The sequence below is a fragment of the Camelus bactrianus genome, chromosome 18, assembly GCF_048773025.1.
Source record: "Camelus bactrianus isolate YW-2024 breed Bactrian camel chromosome 18, ASM4877302v1, whole genome shotgun sequence".
Lineage (NCBI taxonomy): Eukaryota > Metazoa > Chordata > Mammalia > Artiodactyla > Camelidae > Camelus > Camelus bactrianus.
In genome coordinates, this window is record NC_133556.1 from 14,073,720 (window position 1) to 14,087,808 (window position 14,089).

Below are 14,089 nucleotides of genomic sequence, written 5' to 3' on the forward strand. Positions count from 1 at the left end.
TTGAAAAAAAAATCCACGTATAGGTGGACCTGTGCAGTTCAAACCTGTGTTCAAGGGCCAACTGTAGTTATGTATTCCTGGGCTGTAGAAAAACGTGAAAAACATCAGTGCCTCACACTCTAATCCATCCATCTGGAGGTAGAACAAATTTTCAAGGCAGAAGGGAGGGGAAAATCTTCATCAGGACCTGGACAGTACTGTCCTCATCCCTCCCTGACCCCAGGACCCAGCCCAATCCCCTCAGGTGACCCATACACACTCAAAGAGGAGCCAAGGGGCCTCATTGTAACACTCGTTTTTATATAAATATCCGCAAGTCATGTTACAGAATAAGCCCCACCGGGGAAAAAAAGTCAACGTTATGTTCTTGTTAAACTGACCCCTGCCTTCTAGGGTGGGCCCCAGCCTGGGGGCACCTGCTGCTTTGGGAAGGCTGGGGCTGCTGCCAAGAGGCTGCTGAAGAAGCTGCCTATGTGGCCCACCCCTGGGCCCACCCCCTTCTTTGGTGTGTGGTACATGGTGACCTTCTCCGGTCCCCCCTTAGCCTGGGGCAGGGTTCCAGGGAACAGGCTTCTGGAGAGCAGGGCCCAGGAGTCCTGGGGGGCACTTGGAAATAGAGAGGGGGAACCAAGCCACTAAGTGGTGGAGACTGAAGCTTAGAGGTTGAGCCTTGAGGGATGGGGGCACACAGAGGTAACAGGAACAGGTGGGGGGAACCTGGGCTGTCAGCCAAGCAGGAAGCATTTGCACTTCTTTCTAGCCTAGGTACCCAGGACCCTTCCCCTGTTGGTCCACCTCCTGCTGGATCCCATATTCCCAGGGGTTAGCCCTGGGTTCCTACCTGTTCCCTCCCAGCTCTTCCCCCTGCAATCCCCCCTCCCCCCACAGAGAGGCCAGAGGCTAGGAACACAGCACCAGTCTGAGGATTTAATTAACCAGGAAGGGGGGATTATTGGGAGGGGCACCCCTGTAAAAATGTACAAAAGGTCTGGGGGCTATGTGGAAGGGGAGATAAATATGTACATGGAACCCCCCTTCCTTTAGCCCCTCCTCCCCCAGCCCTGAGGGGGCATGAGGACTTGGGTGGTAGGTGAAGGGGAGGGGGGGCACTTTGGCCTCTGGCTTAGTGAGCCCTTGGGGAAGCAGGCCAAGGGCCTAGGGACCCTCAGAAGGGGCGATGGTGCACCTCAGGAGATCACCAGCTATGACCTCTGAAACGACCCCCACTCTCGTGTACACACACACACTCACACGCATACTCACACACCTCTCTAGAGGCTTGTGACCTCAGCCCTCCCAGGACCCCAAGGTCCAACTGATGCTTGATCTTGTGGGGGTTGGGGCTTCTGCTCCCAGGTTCCATGACCTCAGAGGTGGCTGGTGAGGTCATGACCTCTGCCCTTCAGCCCTGGCTTGAAACCTCAGCCCTAGGACCTTGTCAAAAGAAAAGGGGGGATGGAGCTTTGCCCCTGCCCCTCCCCTTCCCTCACCTGTCGGCCCGGGCTGGGCCAGGGGCCCGAGGTGGGGAACTAGGCCGGGGGGCGGGCACAAGTGGAGGCGGTGCCCCCAGAAGGGCTCCTGGGGGAGTCTTGCTGAGAAGGTGAGGGGTTCCCGGGGCCGCGGTCGGCGGTGGCGGAGGAGCCAAGCGGCTGTAGAGCAGGGGATGGGCAGGCTCCAGACCGTAGAGGCGGGCAGCGGCCACGGCCCCTGGTCCAGTCAGCTCCTCACCCGCCTCATAGAAGCGGGGTGGTCTAGCAAGGCGAGGGGGCCCTGCCAACCAGGTTGGCTCCAGGAAGCCAGCACAGCGCTCCGGAGGACTAGGGCCCAGAAACGGGGGTGGCCGAGGCCTCTCGAACAGCAGGTGAAGACCTTGAGGCCCGGTGGTGGCGGCGGCAGCGGCGGCGGCGGCGGCAGCGGCAGCGGCGGCGGCAGCCTCTTCCTTCCGCTCTTCCTTCACCCGCACGGACTCCTTGGCTGGCCTGGCCCCTTCCTCGCCAGCCCGGGCCTTGGGAGTAGCTGGAGAAACTCGGAGCTGGGGCCGTGAGAAGGGAAGGTCCCTGGGGGCAGGCATGGGAGGAGAATGAAGGTCAGACCCAGGCAAAGGGGAGGGCAGAGCGTAGGCGGGTGGGGGAGTGGGGAGTAGTGGGGAGGCACACCTGTCTTTCTCCTCCTTAGTGACAGAGGGCTCCCTCCGCTCCACAGGCCGCTCCTTGTCTGAGCCTGGTGTCCGGGCCGCCTCAGGGGGCCGGACCCAGGCAGGAAAGGCCAGAGGACTGCGGTGCAGGCGGCCCCATGGGTCTGGGGGGGAGGCGAAGGCTGGTGGGGCCCCTGGGCTTTCTTTCTGGGCAAAGACGGCGCCGGAGTCTAGACAGAGGACAAAGTAGAGGGTAACCGGAGCCAGGAGTGGGAGGTCCCACACAGGCACCCTCCCAGCCCTGTGCCTGAGCATAGGAGCCCATGGCCACAGCCCCGGCCCACCCCACCCCACCCCACCCCACCCAGCACTCACTGAATGTGGGGCTGCCCAGGCCTCCAAATGCCCCGTTGGAGAGGGCAGCCAAGGAGGCGAAGCTTGTGGGACGCCCAAAGGGATCTGTGAGAGAGAAGGGGGATGGTCAGAGCATTGGGTGGCCAGCGCTGGGCAGGCATCAAGAACCAGCAGGGAAGAAGCTGATCAGCAAGCAGACCCCAGAGCCCTCTGCCGCTTGGTTTTAACAACCAGGTGCTGAGCACTGCCCTGAACCAGGCAAGGCATGGAGCTTTAACAGGCAACGTGTTTAACCTCACAAGCTTCGTAAGGCAAACAAGATATTTCCCACTTAAAGATGATGAAACAGGTTCAGAGAGGTGAAGTGACTTGCCAGTGGTCATCTAGCCAGTGAGTGGTACCCCCAGTCCAGGGCCTGTCTCCAGAGGTCAGGCTCCTACCTCACACTTCCTGACACCAGCCACCCAGACCAGCTCGACTGCAAGCCACTCACCTGAAGACCTGCGCTGGCTTCCTCCCACCTGTCATGCAGGGCCATTCCCAATCTGACTCTAACTTCATGCATATGTCACAGAGCCAGTCAGAACACCTAACCTAGCCCATAAGGGAACCTCACAATGTCCTCTTCTAGAAACACCTTTCCCTATGCCAGCAGGCTCAATTCTTCCTCATTCATTCAAACCCAGAATAAATCCCCCCAAGACCTGCTGAGACTGCTAGGAGCCAGTGACCATGCTCTCCGCTGGGCCTGCACAGACCTCCTCCCCTGCCTCCCCGAGGTGGCACACTACCCCCTACCACTGGCTATTTCAGAGACAGTGACTGAGCTGGCAGGGACTGGCAATCACTCTGCCCTTCCCTACCCATTTTACATATGATGAGATCAAGGCTCAGAGGGGGCAGAGTACCTTAACCCAAGATCACAAAGCAAGTGAAACCAGGTCTATTCCCCATTCTAGCTGCCTCTCATGTCTAATTTCTATCCCAGCTTGAGACCTCCTAGAAGTCTGGGACAAGGCTTAGGTTGCCCAACATGCCCTTGGCTCTTACCAATGTGGGTGCTGGGGCTCAGAAAGGGTCCGTGGGCCCCGGGAGCTGCCGTGAAAGGGTTGGCTGCAGCATGGACGGCACCTGGGGCAGAGAGGTGGGAGATTCTGTTGAGGCTGAGTGGGCGCAAGGTGGGCCTCGGGCTATAGATGGGGAAACTTAGGCCCGGAGAGGGCTGGCCAGACTCACCAGTCGCAGTGAAGAGGGAGGCGGCCGGGTGGGAGAGCTCCTGCCCAGGGGGCAGGGCCCCATAGGGCCCCGGAAGGCAGGGCAGGAGGTCGTTCCGAAAGTCAAGCTTGTGGGAGTCGCCCTGCATGGGACAGGGAGAGGGGCAGTGAATGAGGAGCCAGGTGTGGTCCCGTTCTTGCTCTTCCATCCCGAGTCCCCCTCCGAGGGCTGGCTGGTGCCAAGATGGGGCTTGGGTGGGCCTCTGCCTCTCTCAGAGTATTCTCTGACCAGCCCCCCTAGTTAGCCAGAGAACCTAGTGCTAACTGTGGAGTTGCTCAGGCAGTGACCGGGGACAGGAGGGGATGTTTCTGGCCAAGATTCTGCCAAGCTCTGTGTAGGCAGATGCCCAGAGCTCAGGCAGGCCCACTCTCCCCAGCCCTCCGGCCCCAGTACCTTCATCTTTTCCTGGTGTCTCAGGATCATGTAAGCCACGCGCACGTGCATGGCACACCACTTCCCTGGTTTCTGCCGCCCCAGAAGTATGACCAAAGGGAAAGGGAAGGAAAGAACGTTCACTCATCACCCACTCCAGACCTGGCCCTTGGCCCAGCCTTGCCACACAACATCCCCACTCATCACCTCTACAAATGAGGGATGACTAGGTTCATTTCACAGCGTAGGAAACTGAGGCTCAGAGAGATAAACTGTCTTGCCCAAGGTCCCATGGCCAGCTGTCTCTGAACCCAGGTCTGCAGCTTGCAAGCCTGTCGCTTCCTGCTGTTCCACATCTGGCTGCCTCCACATCCTGGGCTTCTTGCTCACTCCCAGGAAAGACCCCCCTCAGCCAGATACCCTGACACCAGCCCCCAGCCTCATGCAGCCTGAGGTCCTCACCAAACTCACCCTCAAAGGTGGCCGGAAATGGTCAGGGATCTGGGAATGGCAAAGCAGAGATTGGCAGCAGTTCAGACCTGTTTACTGACCTGGGCACCTCTCTACAGGCCCCATTTCCCCCTAAACACCTCCCTGAGATCTCGTGTGGCTCCCTCCAACCTTTCCTGCTTGTGTCAAGACTCCTTTCCCTGCCTCTGCCACTCCCCTCGAGCACCAAGTTTCTGAACCTGGCCGGCCCCAAGGAGATGCCCTGCTTGGAAGGCTGCGGAGTGGGTTATTGGGCAGGCAGGACAGGTTTCTAGACCAGAAAAGCTTCCAATTAACAGCTTTCTGTAATGAGAGTCTGCTCAAAATTCCTTTAGAAAAAAGCCTTGACTGTTGCTAAAAGAGGCTGGAAGATCTCTGGTCTAGTCTCTTCTTTAAGAAACACATTCTGTGCTTTTCACGATGTTCCCAGAGCCCTGGGCTGTAAGCCCTGCTCCCCATGCCACTTCACAAAGGGGCAGCTTATCTTTTCATTGTTTTATGGACAGGACTTCCTGGTATGATGTCATATGAAAAACAGGGTTCTGTGACTTAAAAAATTCGAAAACCCCTACAAAAGCCACTGTCCTATTAGTCTTATTTCTGGGGCAACTTCAAGAAATTCCTATTCCTCATGCCTGGGAAATCTTGTCTTTTACAGAGATTCCCTCTCCTCAGATTCTCAGGGATGCCCCAATCACACGCTGAAGGGAAGGATCAGTGGTTCATTCTGAAGTCAGCCCTGCTCTCCCTCAACAGATCTTCCAGCTCCCCAAGGACCTGCCTTGCCCCCCTCACCTGTGTCCCCTTTTGGGGAAGCCCGCTTGGCACTGGCCCCAGTCGTGGTGGCAGCTCGGGGTTCGTGCTCTGGGAAAGGGGAGCGAGGGATCAGTCAGGAGAGCTGGCACCAGGCATAAAAGGGGTCTAGAACCAAGATGGGGGCTGGGACAGGGAGGGAGCATGGCTTTGGAGAAACCTGGGTCCACAAAGGGAGAAGCAGGACGATGGGCATGGTTTTGGGGTATGGGAAGGTAAATGGATCCAGGGGTGTCTGGGTTTGTAGGGGGTGGGAGGTGGTGGTGGTGTCTGGATTGGGAGCTCACCTTGGGCTGGAAGGCCCCCTGCAGGGAGCCAAAGGAGACAGCCGGCGGGAGGCCCGGAGGTAGGCCGGGCACTGCGGGAGGGAAGGCCGTGTACGGCTGTGGAGAGAAGGGGACTAGTCCAAGCTGGGGGTGGAGGTGCAGCCCACGTCTGGTCTGCCCATCAGTCCTCTGGCCTCCACCCTAAAACCCCCCAGGGACCTCTCCCAGGCTCAAGGGTCTTGCTTTGAAGCTGAAAACTGGACCCCAACAGCCAGGGCCACACACACTGACACAGCCATGCCCACACACCACACACACACACTCACATTATGCCGGAAAAGGCCTTCCATCTTTCCTGGGTATTTCTCAAACTAGGGAAGAGAAGGGAAGAGTAAGCTGCCAGCCAGGAATCCAGGGCCTTCCCCTGGAAGCCATACCCTCCCCCCAGGTTTCTGAGTCTCATCACCAGCCCAATGAGCAGCTCACCATGTGGGGGCCATGGGGTGGCAGCAGGCCCGGGGGATAAGGGGTGAAGTGCTGGTGGGTGTGCTGGTGGGTGTGCTGGTGCTGGTGGTTGTGCTGGTGGAACTGGAAGGCCAGGGGCCGGGCCGAGCCCCCTGCCCCCACCACCTCGGGGCCACCCGGGGCATTCAGGTAGCGAGAATTCAGGTCCTGGCCGATCAGGTCCTGCTCTGTGGGAGGGGAGGGGGAGAAGGCTTTAATATCTGTCGCCACCATGTCAGCCTCCTTGGGCCCAGGTGACTGGCCTTCCCTTTTGGCCTTGAGCCACTCCCTCCTCAAGCCCTGCTGTCTGCTAAGGTCCAGATGCCCCAAAGCCAACTGGGCCCAAGCCCGGGGCCATGGCCCCCCACCCCCCCGGCCAGGACCCCAAACTCACCAGAAAGGGCGTTAGCGGCTGAGGCCCCAGGGTGCCCTGGCACCTGCAGCAGGGGTGGGGGTGGGGGCAGGGTGGGGCCAGGGGAGAACAAGGAGGGGTGGTGGGGTGGTGGGGGGGGCCGCAGCCCGGGGTGGGGGAAGCTGTGGGTGGATAAAGGCAGGGGCAGTGAGGGCGTCGGGGGCCGGTGGGTGAGCTGCGCGGACGAGGAGGAGGCAGATGAGGAGGAAGAGGACGAAGAGGATGATGAGGGGGGAGGCTGAGCCACGGGAGGGGCCGGGGCCTTGGGGGGCGGCCGTGAAGAGCTGGGGAGAGAAGTGGGGAGATGAGTGAGGGGTTGGGAGGTGCCAGCTCTGACGGGAGGGGGTCAGAAGCCTGGGCGATACCTTGACCCTGGTTCTCCAACTAGAAGGTGGTAGAACCCAGCACCCAGAACCCCCACCCCCACCCAGGGAACCCATCCTCAGACTGAGGTACCTCCCACACCCAACAACCCCCTCTTTCCCTCTCTAGGTCTCTTCTTCCACACAGCTGCCTCTGACGCCTCTGGCCACGTGACTCCCTTTTCTGACTCAACCACAGCACAAAACATATCATTCACTTTGACGCTTAATTACAAGAGGCCACCTGGGTTCCCACCCTAAGACAGTGGAAGCAGCACCGCACTGGCCTGGCTTAGGAGTCAGGAGACCTGAATTCTAGGCCCATCTTGCCATTAACATCCTGGGTGACCTTGAGCAAGTCACTGCCCCTCTCTGAGCCTTAGTTTTCTCGATAATAAGAAAAAGAATGATAATGATGATGACAATAATAAAAATAGCATCAGTAATCATATTATCAATAATTCTTACCCTTTACCAGCACTTACTGTAAACCAAGTGCTGTCACCTGCTTTATATGCTAATCCAAGTCTCCAACATTTCACATCACCCTCCCAACTGCTGCCGCATCCATGGAACCCCCTGTACCATTTACTTCTTTCTTTCACGTAACTCAGTTTCTTTCTTTTTTACTTAGTCTCACTCAAGCAGTGACAAGTGAAATCAAGGGGTTGAGGTACTACTCTTATATTTCTAAAGCACATCAAAGCTAAAAAAATTTCACTCACACATCTGAAATTCTTTCACGTACCACTAACGAAGAACGTACACACTTTGGGAAACACTGCATTAACTTGTAATTAATCCTCGCAACAACTTTACGATAAACATACTATTATTATTACTTCGTTTTACAGAAAGAAGAAATTGAAGAAATTGAGGCTCAGAGAAGTTAGGTGACTTGTCAAAAATCACATAGCCATTAAGTGGCAGAGCAAGAATTTGAATCTAGGTCTGACTGACACCAAAGCCAGCACCCTTAATCATCATGTCAGCATTTCCCAAAGTATGTTCCACTGTTCCTAGCAGATATCCCTTGCCAAAATGTCTTACCAGCAAATAAAATTGGGAAACGGCACAAACTGGATTCCCCTGCATGTGAATGTATAAAGGGTTCTGATAAGTCCTATCATGATCTCTTTAATTTGTTTCACCCAGTGTCTCTCATGCTCTTCAGTCTCGGAATCCTTTTTCAAGTCACATCCCACAGGTACCATCCCATGTCCCAGCCACAGAATGCAGGGGTTGGCACCAAAATGACCAGGCCTTTCCAGACCAGGCCAAACCCCTGGCCCACTCACCTGCCAGTGCTGAGGTCCAGGCTGCTGCCATAGGGGGAAGTGCGGAGGCCAAAAGGCGAGACCCGAAGCTGCAGCTGGGGCTGGGGTGGGGGTGGCAGACTGGGGGCGGCCGGCAGGGGTGCAGGGGGTGAGACAGGAGGCCGAGGGGCCGGTGGAGGCGGTGGTTCCTTCGGGGGGAAAGGCACTAGCAGCGGGTCGGGCCCTGGGGGCTGTTCCTGGCTCCGCTCCAGGCCCGACACTTTAGGGACTACGGAGAGTTTTGCTTCACAGTTCCCATTGAAGGCGCCGTGGGGGCCCGAGGCTGTGAGGGCAGGACGCAGACATGTTCAGTTGTGGCCCATGCTCCCCCAATTTCCCTCCCTTGTCTCCAACCCCAGCCCTTGGGACCAACCTTTGCTGGTTGAGACAGTAAAGGATGGGTCGAGGTCATCATCGGAGACCTGGGGAAGAAGGACACGAGTGGGGTCAGGTTCCAGTTAGGTCAGGCCCTCACTTAAGGCCAACAGCCTCTGGAATCTGCTAGGAACTGGTAGTGGTGACAAGTCTACTCCATCAGCTGAGCTGAAATCCACCAAAGATTGTGGGCTCTAAGGGGCCTATGCTGGGGGAAAAGGGTGAAGCAGCTGAGCCTGAGAATCTGATAGGCCAGGAAGACTGAACTGAGGCAGCACTGAAATAGCAGAGAAAATAGCCGGCAAATCAAAGCAAAAATCACTAACTGCTGGCCCATACGCCTGCCTGGCTTATAGATTTGTTTGGTCCATAAGCGTTAGCAAAATTTTTAAACTACTTGCTGATATTTAGAAATCCAGAGATTCCTCGCAAAAACTCAGACTTGCAGGCCTCTGTTTCCACACAGCAACAATTAGCCAGAACTGGATAGTGGCTGCCCCCTTCAGATGGACAAATATTATCTGGTTCACCAGAGTCCGTGTCCAGCCGATTTTTAAAACGAAAACAAGACACACATCAGGAAGTATAAATTTAGTTAGTTACAGGGATAGACCACCAACTGCTAGGACACACTGTTTTAAAACAAGCACATTAGCCCTAACCATAAACCGAAATACACTTTCACAGGATATGTTCTTACACTGACTACAATAGTTTAGTGTCCTCACTGCCATGACCATGGTCTCTGCTCAGACTCTAATCTACAAGAGCAGACTAATGGCCAGCAGGAAGGACCAGCAGGGTTCCACAGCCACCCTGGGATGCCTGGCATCTCCAAGGACTTTGGAAAGGATGGCACAGCAAGGACTGGGCCTTCTATTCTTTGTCAGCTGGCTTCAGTGGCAGAGCAAGAATTTGAATCTAGGTCTGACTGACACCAAAGCCTTTTCAATAAAAGTCATTTACCTTTTCAATCCCCCAGCTTCCTCCCCAAGTCTAATCCTGGCTCAACCTAACCCATGTTCCCCACTCAAGGAGAGGCTCTGTTTGCTGCACAAGGAGACCATTAAACTGCAGTTCATTTTACAAGTTGTAATAATGCCCACCCAACAAGTTCAAGCCCCACTCACCCTCTCGTCCAGATCGCTTTCTGCATCACACTGGGGAGAAGGAAAGATAAAGGTGTCACAAGAGGGAACAGGAGTGGGGCTCAAGGTCGAGAGGGGACTTTCAGACAGGGAGTGAGAGGGGAGGGGCCAGTACAGGTGGAGAGCACTTACTATGTATCCAGCTTCCAGAGAATGACGGGAGGAGGCCTGAGAAAGACCAGAGTCCAGAGGTAAGGGAGACTGACTGGCGAGGCCTTTGGATAAAGTCTAAACTCCCTGGCAAGGCACTCAAGGTCCCTCATGACCCACTGTCAGTCTCTTTCTAGCTGCTTCTCTGGCTATTGCCCACCCTCTGCTCCCAATGCTCTGGTCATTTTCCAAATATGTCAGATTCTCACATCTCTGTGCTTTTGCCCAAAACAACTTTGCCCTGTTTCTCCTCTTAGCAAGCTTATGACTATCCTTTAAGGCCTGACTAAGACATCCCAGGGGGCTTTCCCTAACCACAACCCTCCTCCCATCCCCCAGGCAGAATGAGTGGCTTCCTCATGTGGGTTTCTGCAGCATCTCTCCCAGATCTCTGCCTTCTGTTCCTTCTCAGGTTTTGGTCTAGGTATTTGCTCACAGATTGTTTCTTTCCTGCTAGACTGACACTGCCTTGAGGAAGAGGGCTGAGACCATATCCAATTCACTTCTGATTCAACTAAGTCCCTTTGATACATCTCTGAATTATCAACATGTTTGAGGTAGACTCAGGGTCAACCAAAAGAAAGCAAGTCTGACTATGGACACGTCTTTGTCAGATCTGGATGGGGGAGTGAAACCTCAAATTTGCTCTGCCTTTCTCTTTGCCCTTAGAGACTGGGGTCACTGTTTATGATGAGTACTGGCATTGCTGATGGATAATGGGTCTAGGTGAAGGACATCCTGCTCAGAGTTTTAAAGGACAGGTATCTGGGACAAGCTCACCTCTTTCCTTCTCCGTTTATTGGGCCACTTTCGGGCACGATCCCCAGAGGGCCGGCCAGGCTCTCGATCAGAGCTGTCCCCTGGCTCCCCAGTGGCCCCACTGGAGCCCCCCCTCTTCCGCTTCCCAGAATGCTTCAGCCGATGCTCCAGTCGCTCTGGGGGCTGAAGAGACGCATCCTTCTGTGGAGGAGGAGGTGGGACTAAAGCAGATGGAGAAAGGAAAACTCCCGACCTCTCTAGGGGTGACCAGGCTACCAAAGTGGCTCTCAGGCCAGGTAACCTGGTTGGTCCCTGGAGACTAGCTCTACCTCCTCCCACCCCAGGGTGGGGCAGAGGCCTGGCCAGAGGAGCCGGTTGCTCTGGTTTGGGGTGCCAGCATTCCCCCCTCAACTCCACCCACTCCAGGCATCGTATCCTTCTCTCTGGCCCTCTGAAGCCCCCAAAGATTCCCAGCCCCATCAGGCCCCACCTGCAAGGCCTCGAGGCTGGCGAAGCTGGCGATGGCGAAGCCATCGATCAAGTCCTCCTCTTCTTCTTCCTCCTCCTCAGGCTCCTCCTCGGCCTCCCCATCGTCTGCGCCCCCCTCCTCCTCCTCCTCTTCTTCCTCCCCACGGCTCCCCGAGCCGGCAGGCCGCTTCCGAGCTCGGGGTCGAGGCGGCCGAGGCCTGGGACGCGGCCGCCGCCGTCTCGGGCCTCCGGGCCGCTCTCCAGACGAAGCTGACGACCAGGGCTTGGCGGGCGGCGGCGGCGACGACGACGACGAGGATCCGCGCGGGGCGGCCAACAGGGCCCGGGGCGCGTCGCCGCCGGGACCTCGGCGGCGCCGCTGCTCCCGGTCTCGGTCTCGGCGCGAGCACCGCCGCCGCCGCCGCTCCCCCTCAGCGGCCCAGCCGGGGCCGGGAGCCGCGGCCGCTGCCGTCTCCATGGCGACCGCCCTCAGCGCCGCATCCGGAGGCGGCGGGGCCCGAAGCGGCCTGTCCGCAGGCCCCGGGTCGCAGGCGCGGCGCTGACGGCTGCACAGGGACGAGAGGGCCACGGCTTCCTCTTTAAAGCAGGATCTGCTGGCCCCGAGCTTGCCCCAAGGCCAAGGCCCGGGGAGCCGGCGCCGCCCCCGGGGCGACAAGCCTGAGGGCCCCCCCTGTGGGGCCAGTGGGGCCGAGACGGCGAAAACGGGGCGGCCGTCCCTTTAAGGCAAGGCCTGCAAGTTGTGCGGCCCCTGGCCACTTTAAGACGACCCGACGGTGTCCGGCCGGCCTAGTTCGGTGGCCGCCCCCTGCCAGGGGTCGAGACAAGTCTCCCCGAGGAAGAGGAAGGGCCACCCCTTTAAAAGGGGCCGAAAGCTCGCCCCGAAACGCAGACCTCCCCTTTAAAAGTGCCTCAAGTCCTCCGGCTAAAAGAGGCCACCCCTTTAAGGAGTCCAGGGTTCTCCAAACAGCAGGCCGCCCCTTTAAGGGCTCGGGAGTTAGTTTCTAGTCCTCCACGAGTGGCCACTTCCCCTTTAAGCTGAATTTAAAGGACTTCTTGCGTGGGGGGAGAAGAGGCGGTGAGAATTCCCACTCGCTCCAATTCTCCCAACAGCACAGTTCTCAATTTGTCAGCGTCAGTTCAGCGGCTTCCCCTTTAAAGGCTGGCGTTGTAGTCCGCCGAGATCGGTAGCCACCCCTTTAAGGAGATTTAAAGGGGCCTCCTCCAGACCCAGCTCTTCCAGCCTCCGCCTCCGGTCGCCATGAAAGGCGCGAGGGGGGGGCGGGGCCGCGGGGGCCAGCCCTCCAAAGTCCCGGATGTGAGGCAACGGTGACGGGTAGAGCTTCTCTGTCTGCCGACATAAAAGTCTCTTCCTCCTTTCCTCCGTCTGTCTGACTTGCGCCTTAAGAGATCAGGAACGGCTGTTGAGCAGCTGAGGAGCTCCAGCGCATCCTCCTGTTGTCTCCTTTGGAGTCTTGGCCCTCTTCTCCGCCTGGACTTCCCTGCCCCTCCTCCCTCTTCCTCCTCAGCCTACGCCTCCTTCCTCTCTCTGTCTCCTCCCATTCTCCGCCCCATTCCCCTCACCCCTCTACAGGCTTAGTCGTTGATAGGTTGAGAAGTGTACGACAAGACGAAGGGCAGAGTCAAGCTCGCGGGAGTGAGTAATATGTAACCGCCCTCAAATCTTGGATTGGGTATACGTCAGACTAGCTCCACCCTTCAGCGAGTCTTCTGATTCGACTGGTTAGAAGTAGGTGCTAGGGGCGGTCCTCCAGGTGACTCCGCCTCTTCCTGCTCTTCGTTCATTGGTCCGTCTCCTGACGGCGTCAAGGCGAGGACCTGAATGTGGTGCGCGAGGCCTACTGGGCGGTTGGCCGCTGGGCGGCGCGCGGCCGCGGAAGGTGCCCGTCGATAGCCAGTTACGTCTCTCCCTTTCTGCCGCTTGGCTAAGCACAGGCCGCCTGCTTCTTGCGCACGCGCGTGGTGATACCCCCATCCGCCTGGCATCTCGTCGGAATACCCCGCGATGCGGGGTGACCCGAGCACGCGGAGTGCTTTGCGAGCGCCAGACCCGCGGGAAGAAAACCGCAACCCGTTATCTCTCCGTGCCATAGGAGGATTCTGGCCTGTGGTCTCCGCGAGCTAACAAGAAAAAAGCACCTTGCACTGTGTGCTGGGCATTTTGTCACATGTTAACTCGTTTGACAGTAGGAAGTCTTTTAGGAAGGTACTGTTATAAGCCTCATTTTACACAAGAGGAGGGAAATTGATGCACAGTTTCCTAACCAGGATTTAGACTCAAGAAGCTTAGCTCGAGACTGCTCTTGGCCGCTTCTCTAGTCTGCCTCTAGTTATGAAAGATGTAGAGTGCCGCTTCTGGCCTCTGGTTCCCTGGGGTTACCCTTTTAATGTGGACATCATACTGAGTCAACTTGCTTTCTTATGTATAACATGGGTATAATCCTCACAGGGCTGTGTGTAGGCCAAGTACCTGTGACAGGTTGTTGTAGGTGATTAATTACAGCTGATTGATTACTCTTAGCTTTCGAATCCAGCAGCAGGTTCCTGGCCTGCATGTTAAGAGGAACTCAAGGCCATCTTGAATAAGGCCTTAGTTCACTCTGGGACTTTGTCTCCTCCGGGATGTAAGTGAATTGAGAGAACCCTGACCAGGGTCTAGGATCACAGTATCTTCTGGACCAGATTCAGAAGTATCCCTCCACACAGGAGAATTCTCAAATCAAGCAGGTATCTCCAATGACATTCCTCCACCCGCCTCCGTATTTCTAACCCTTAACATCTTTCCAGGTACCTCTCCAATTTCCCAGTCTTTGGGGACCAAATTACTGCCAATTAATTTCAAACTCAGAGATA

At 56.9% G+C, this 14,089-nt stretch overlaps 1 protein-coding gene across 1 annotated transcript; it reads right to left on the reverse strand.

Annotated features, from left to right (window-relative positions):
- Window positions 1-279: 279 nt before the first annotated feature.
- FBRS (fibrosin) lies at window positions 280-12,805 on the reverse strand. Its single transcript, XM_074346071.1, has 18 exons — window positions 11,220-12,805; window positions 10,751-10,930; window positions 9,953-9,988; window positions 9,803-9,832; window positions 8,671-8,719; window positions 8,280-8,580; window positions 6,602-6,903; window positions 6,190-6,395; window positions 6,030-6,074; window positions 5,725-5,820; window positions 5,420-5,488; window positions 4,607-4,636; window positions 4,157-4,228; window positions 3,725-3,845; window positions 3,539-3,619; window positions 2,510-2,593; window positions 2,157-2,364; window positions 280-2,057 (listed from the first exon to the last, which is right to left on the reverse strand). The coding sequence occupies exons 1-18, from the start codon at window positions 11,673-11,675 to the stop codon at window positions 1,487-1,489; spliced, it is 2,937 nt and encodes a 978-aa protein (XP_074202172.1). The 5' UTR covers window positions 11,676-12,805; the 3' UTR covers window positions 280-1,486.
- Between the last annotated feature and the right edge of the window lie 1,284 nt (window positions 12,806-14,089).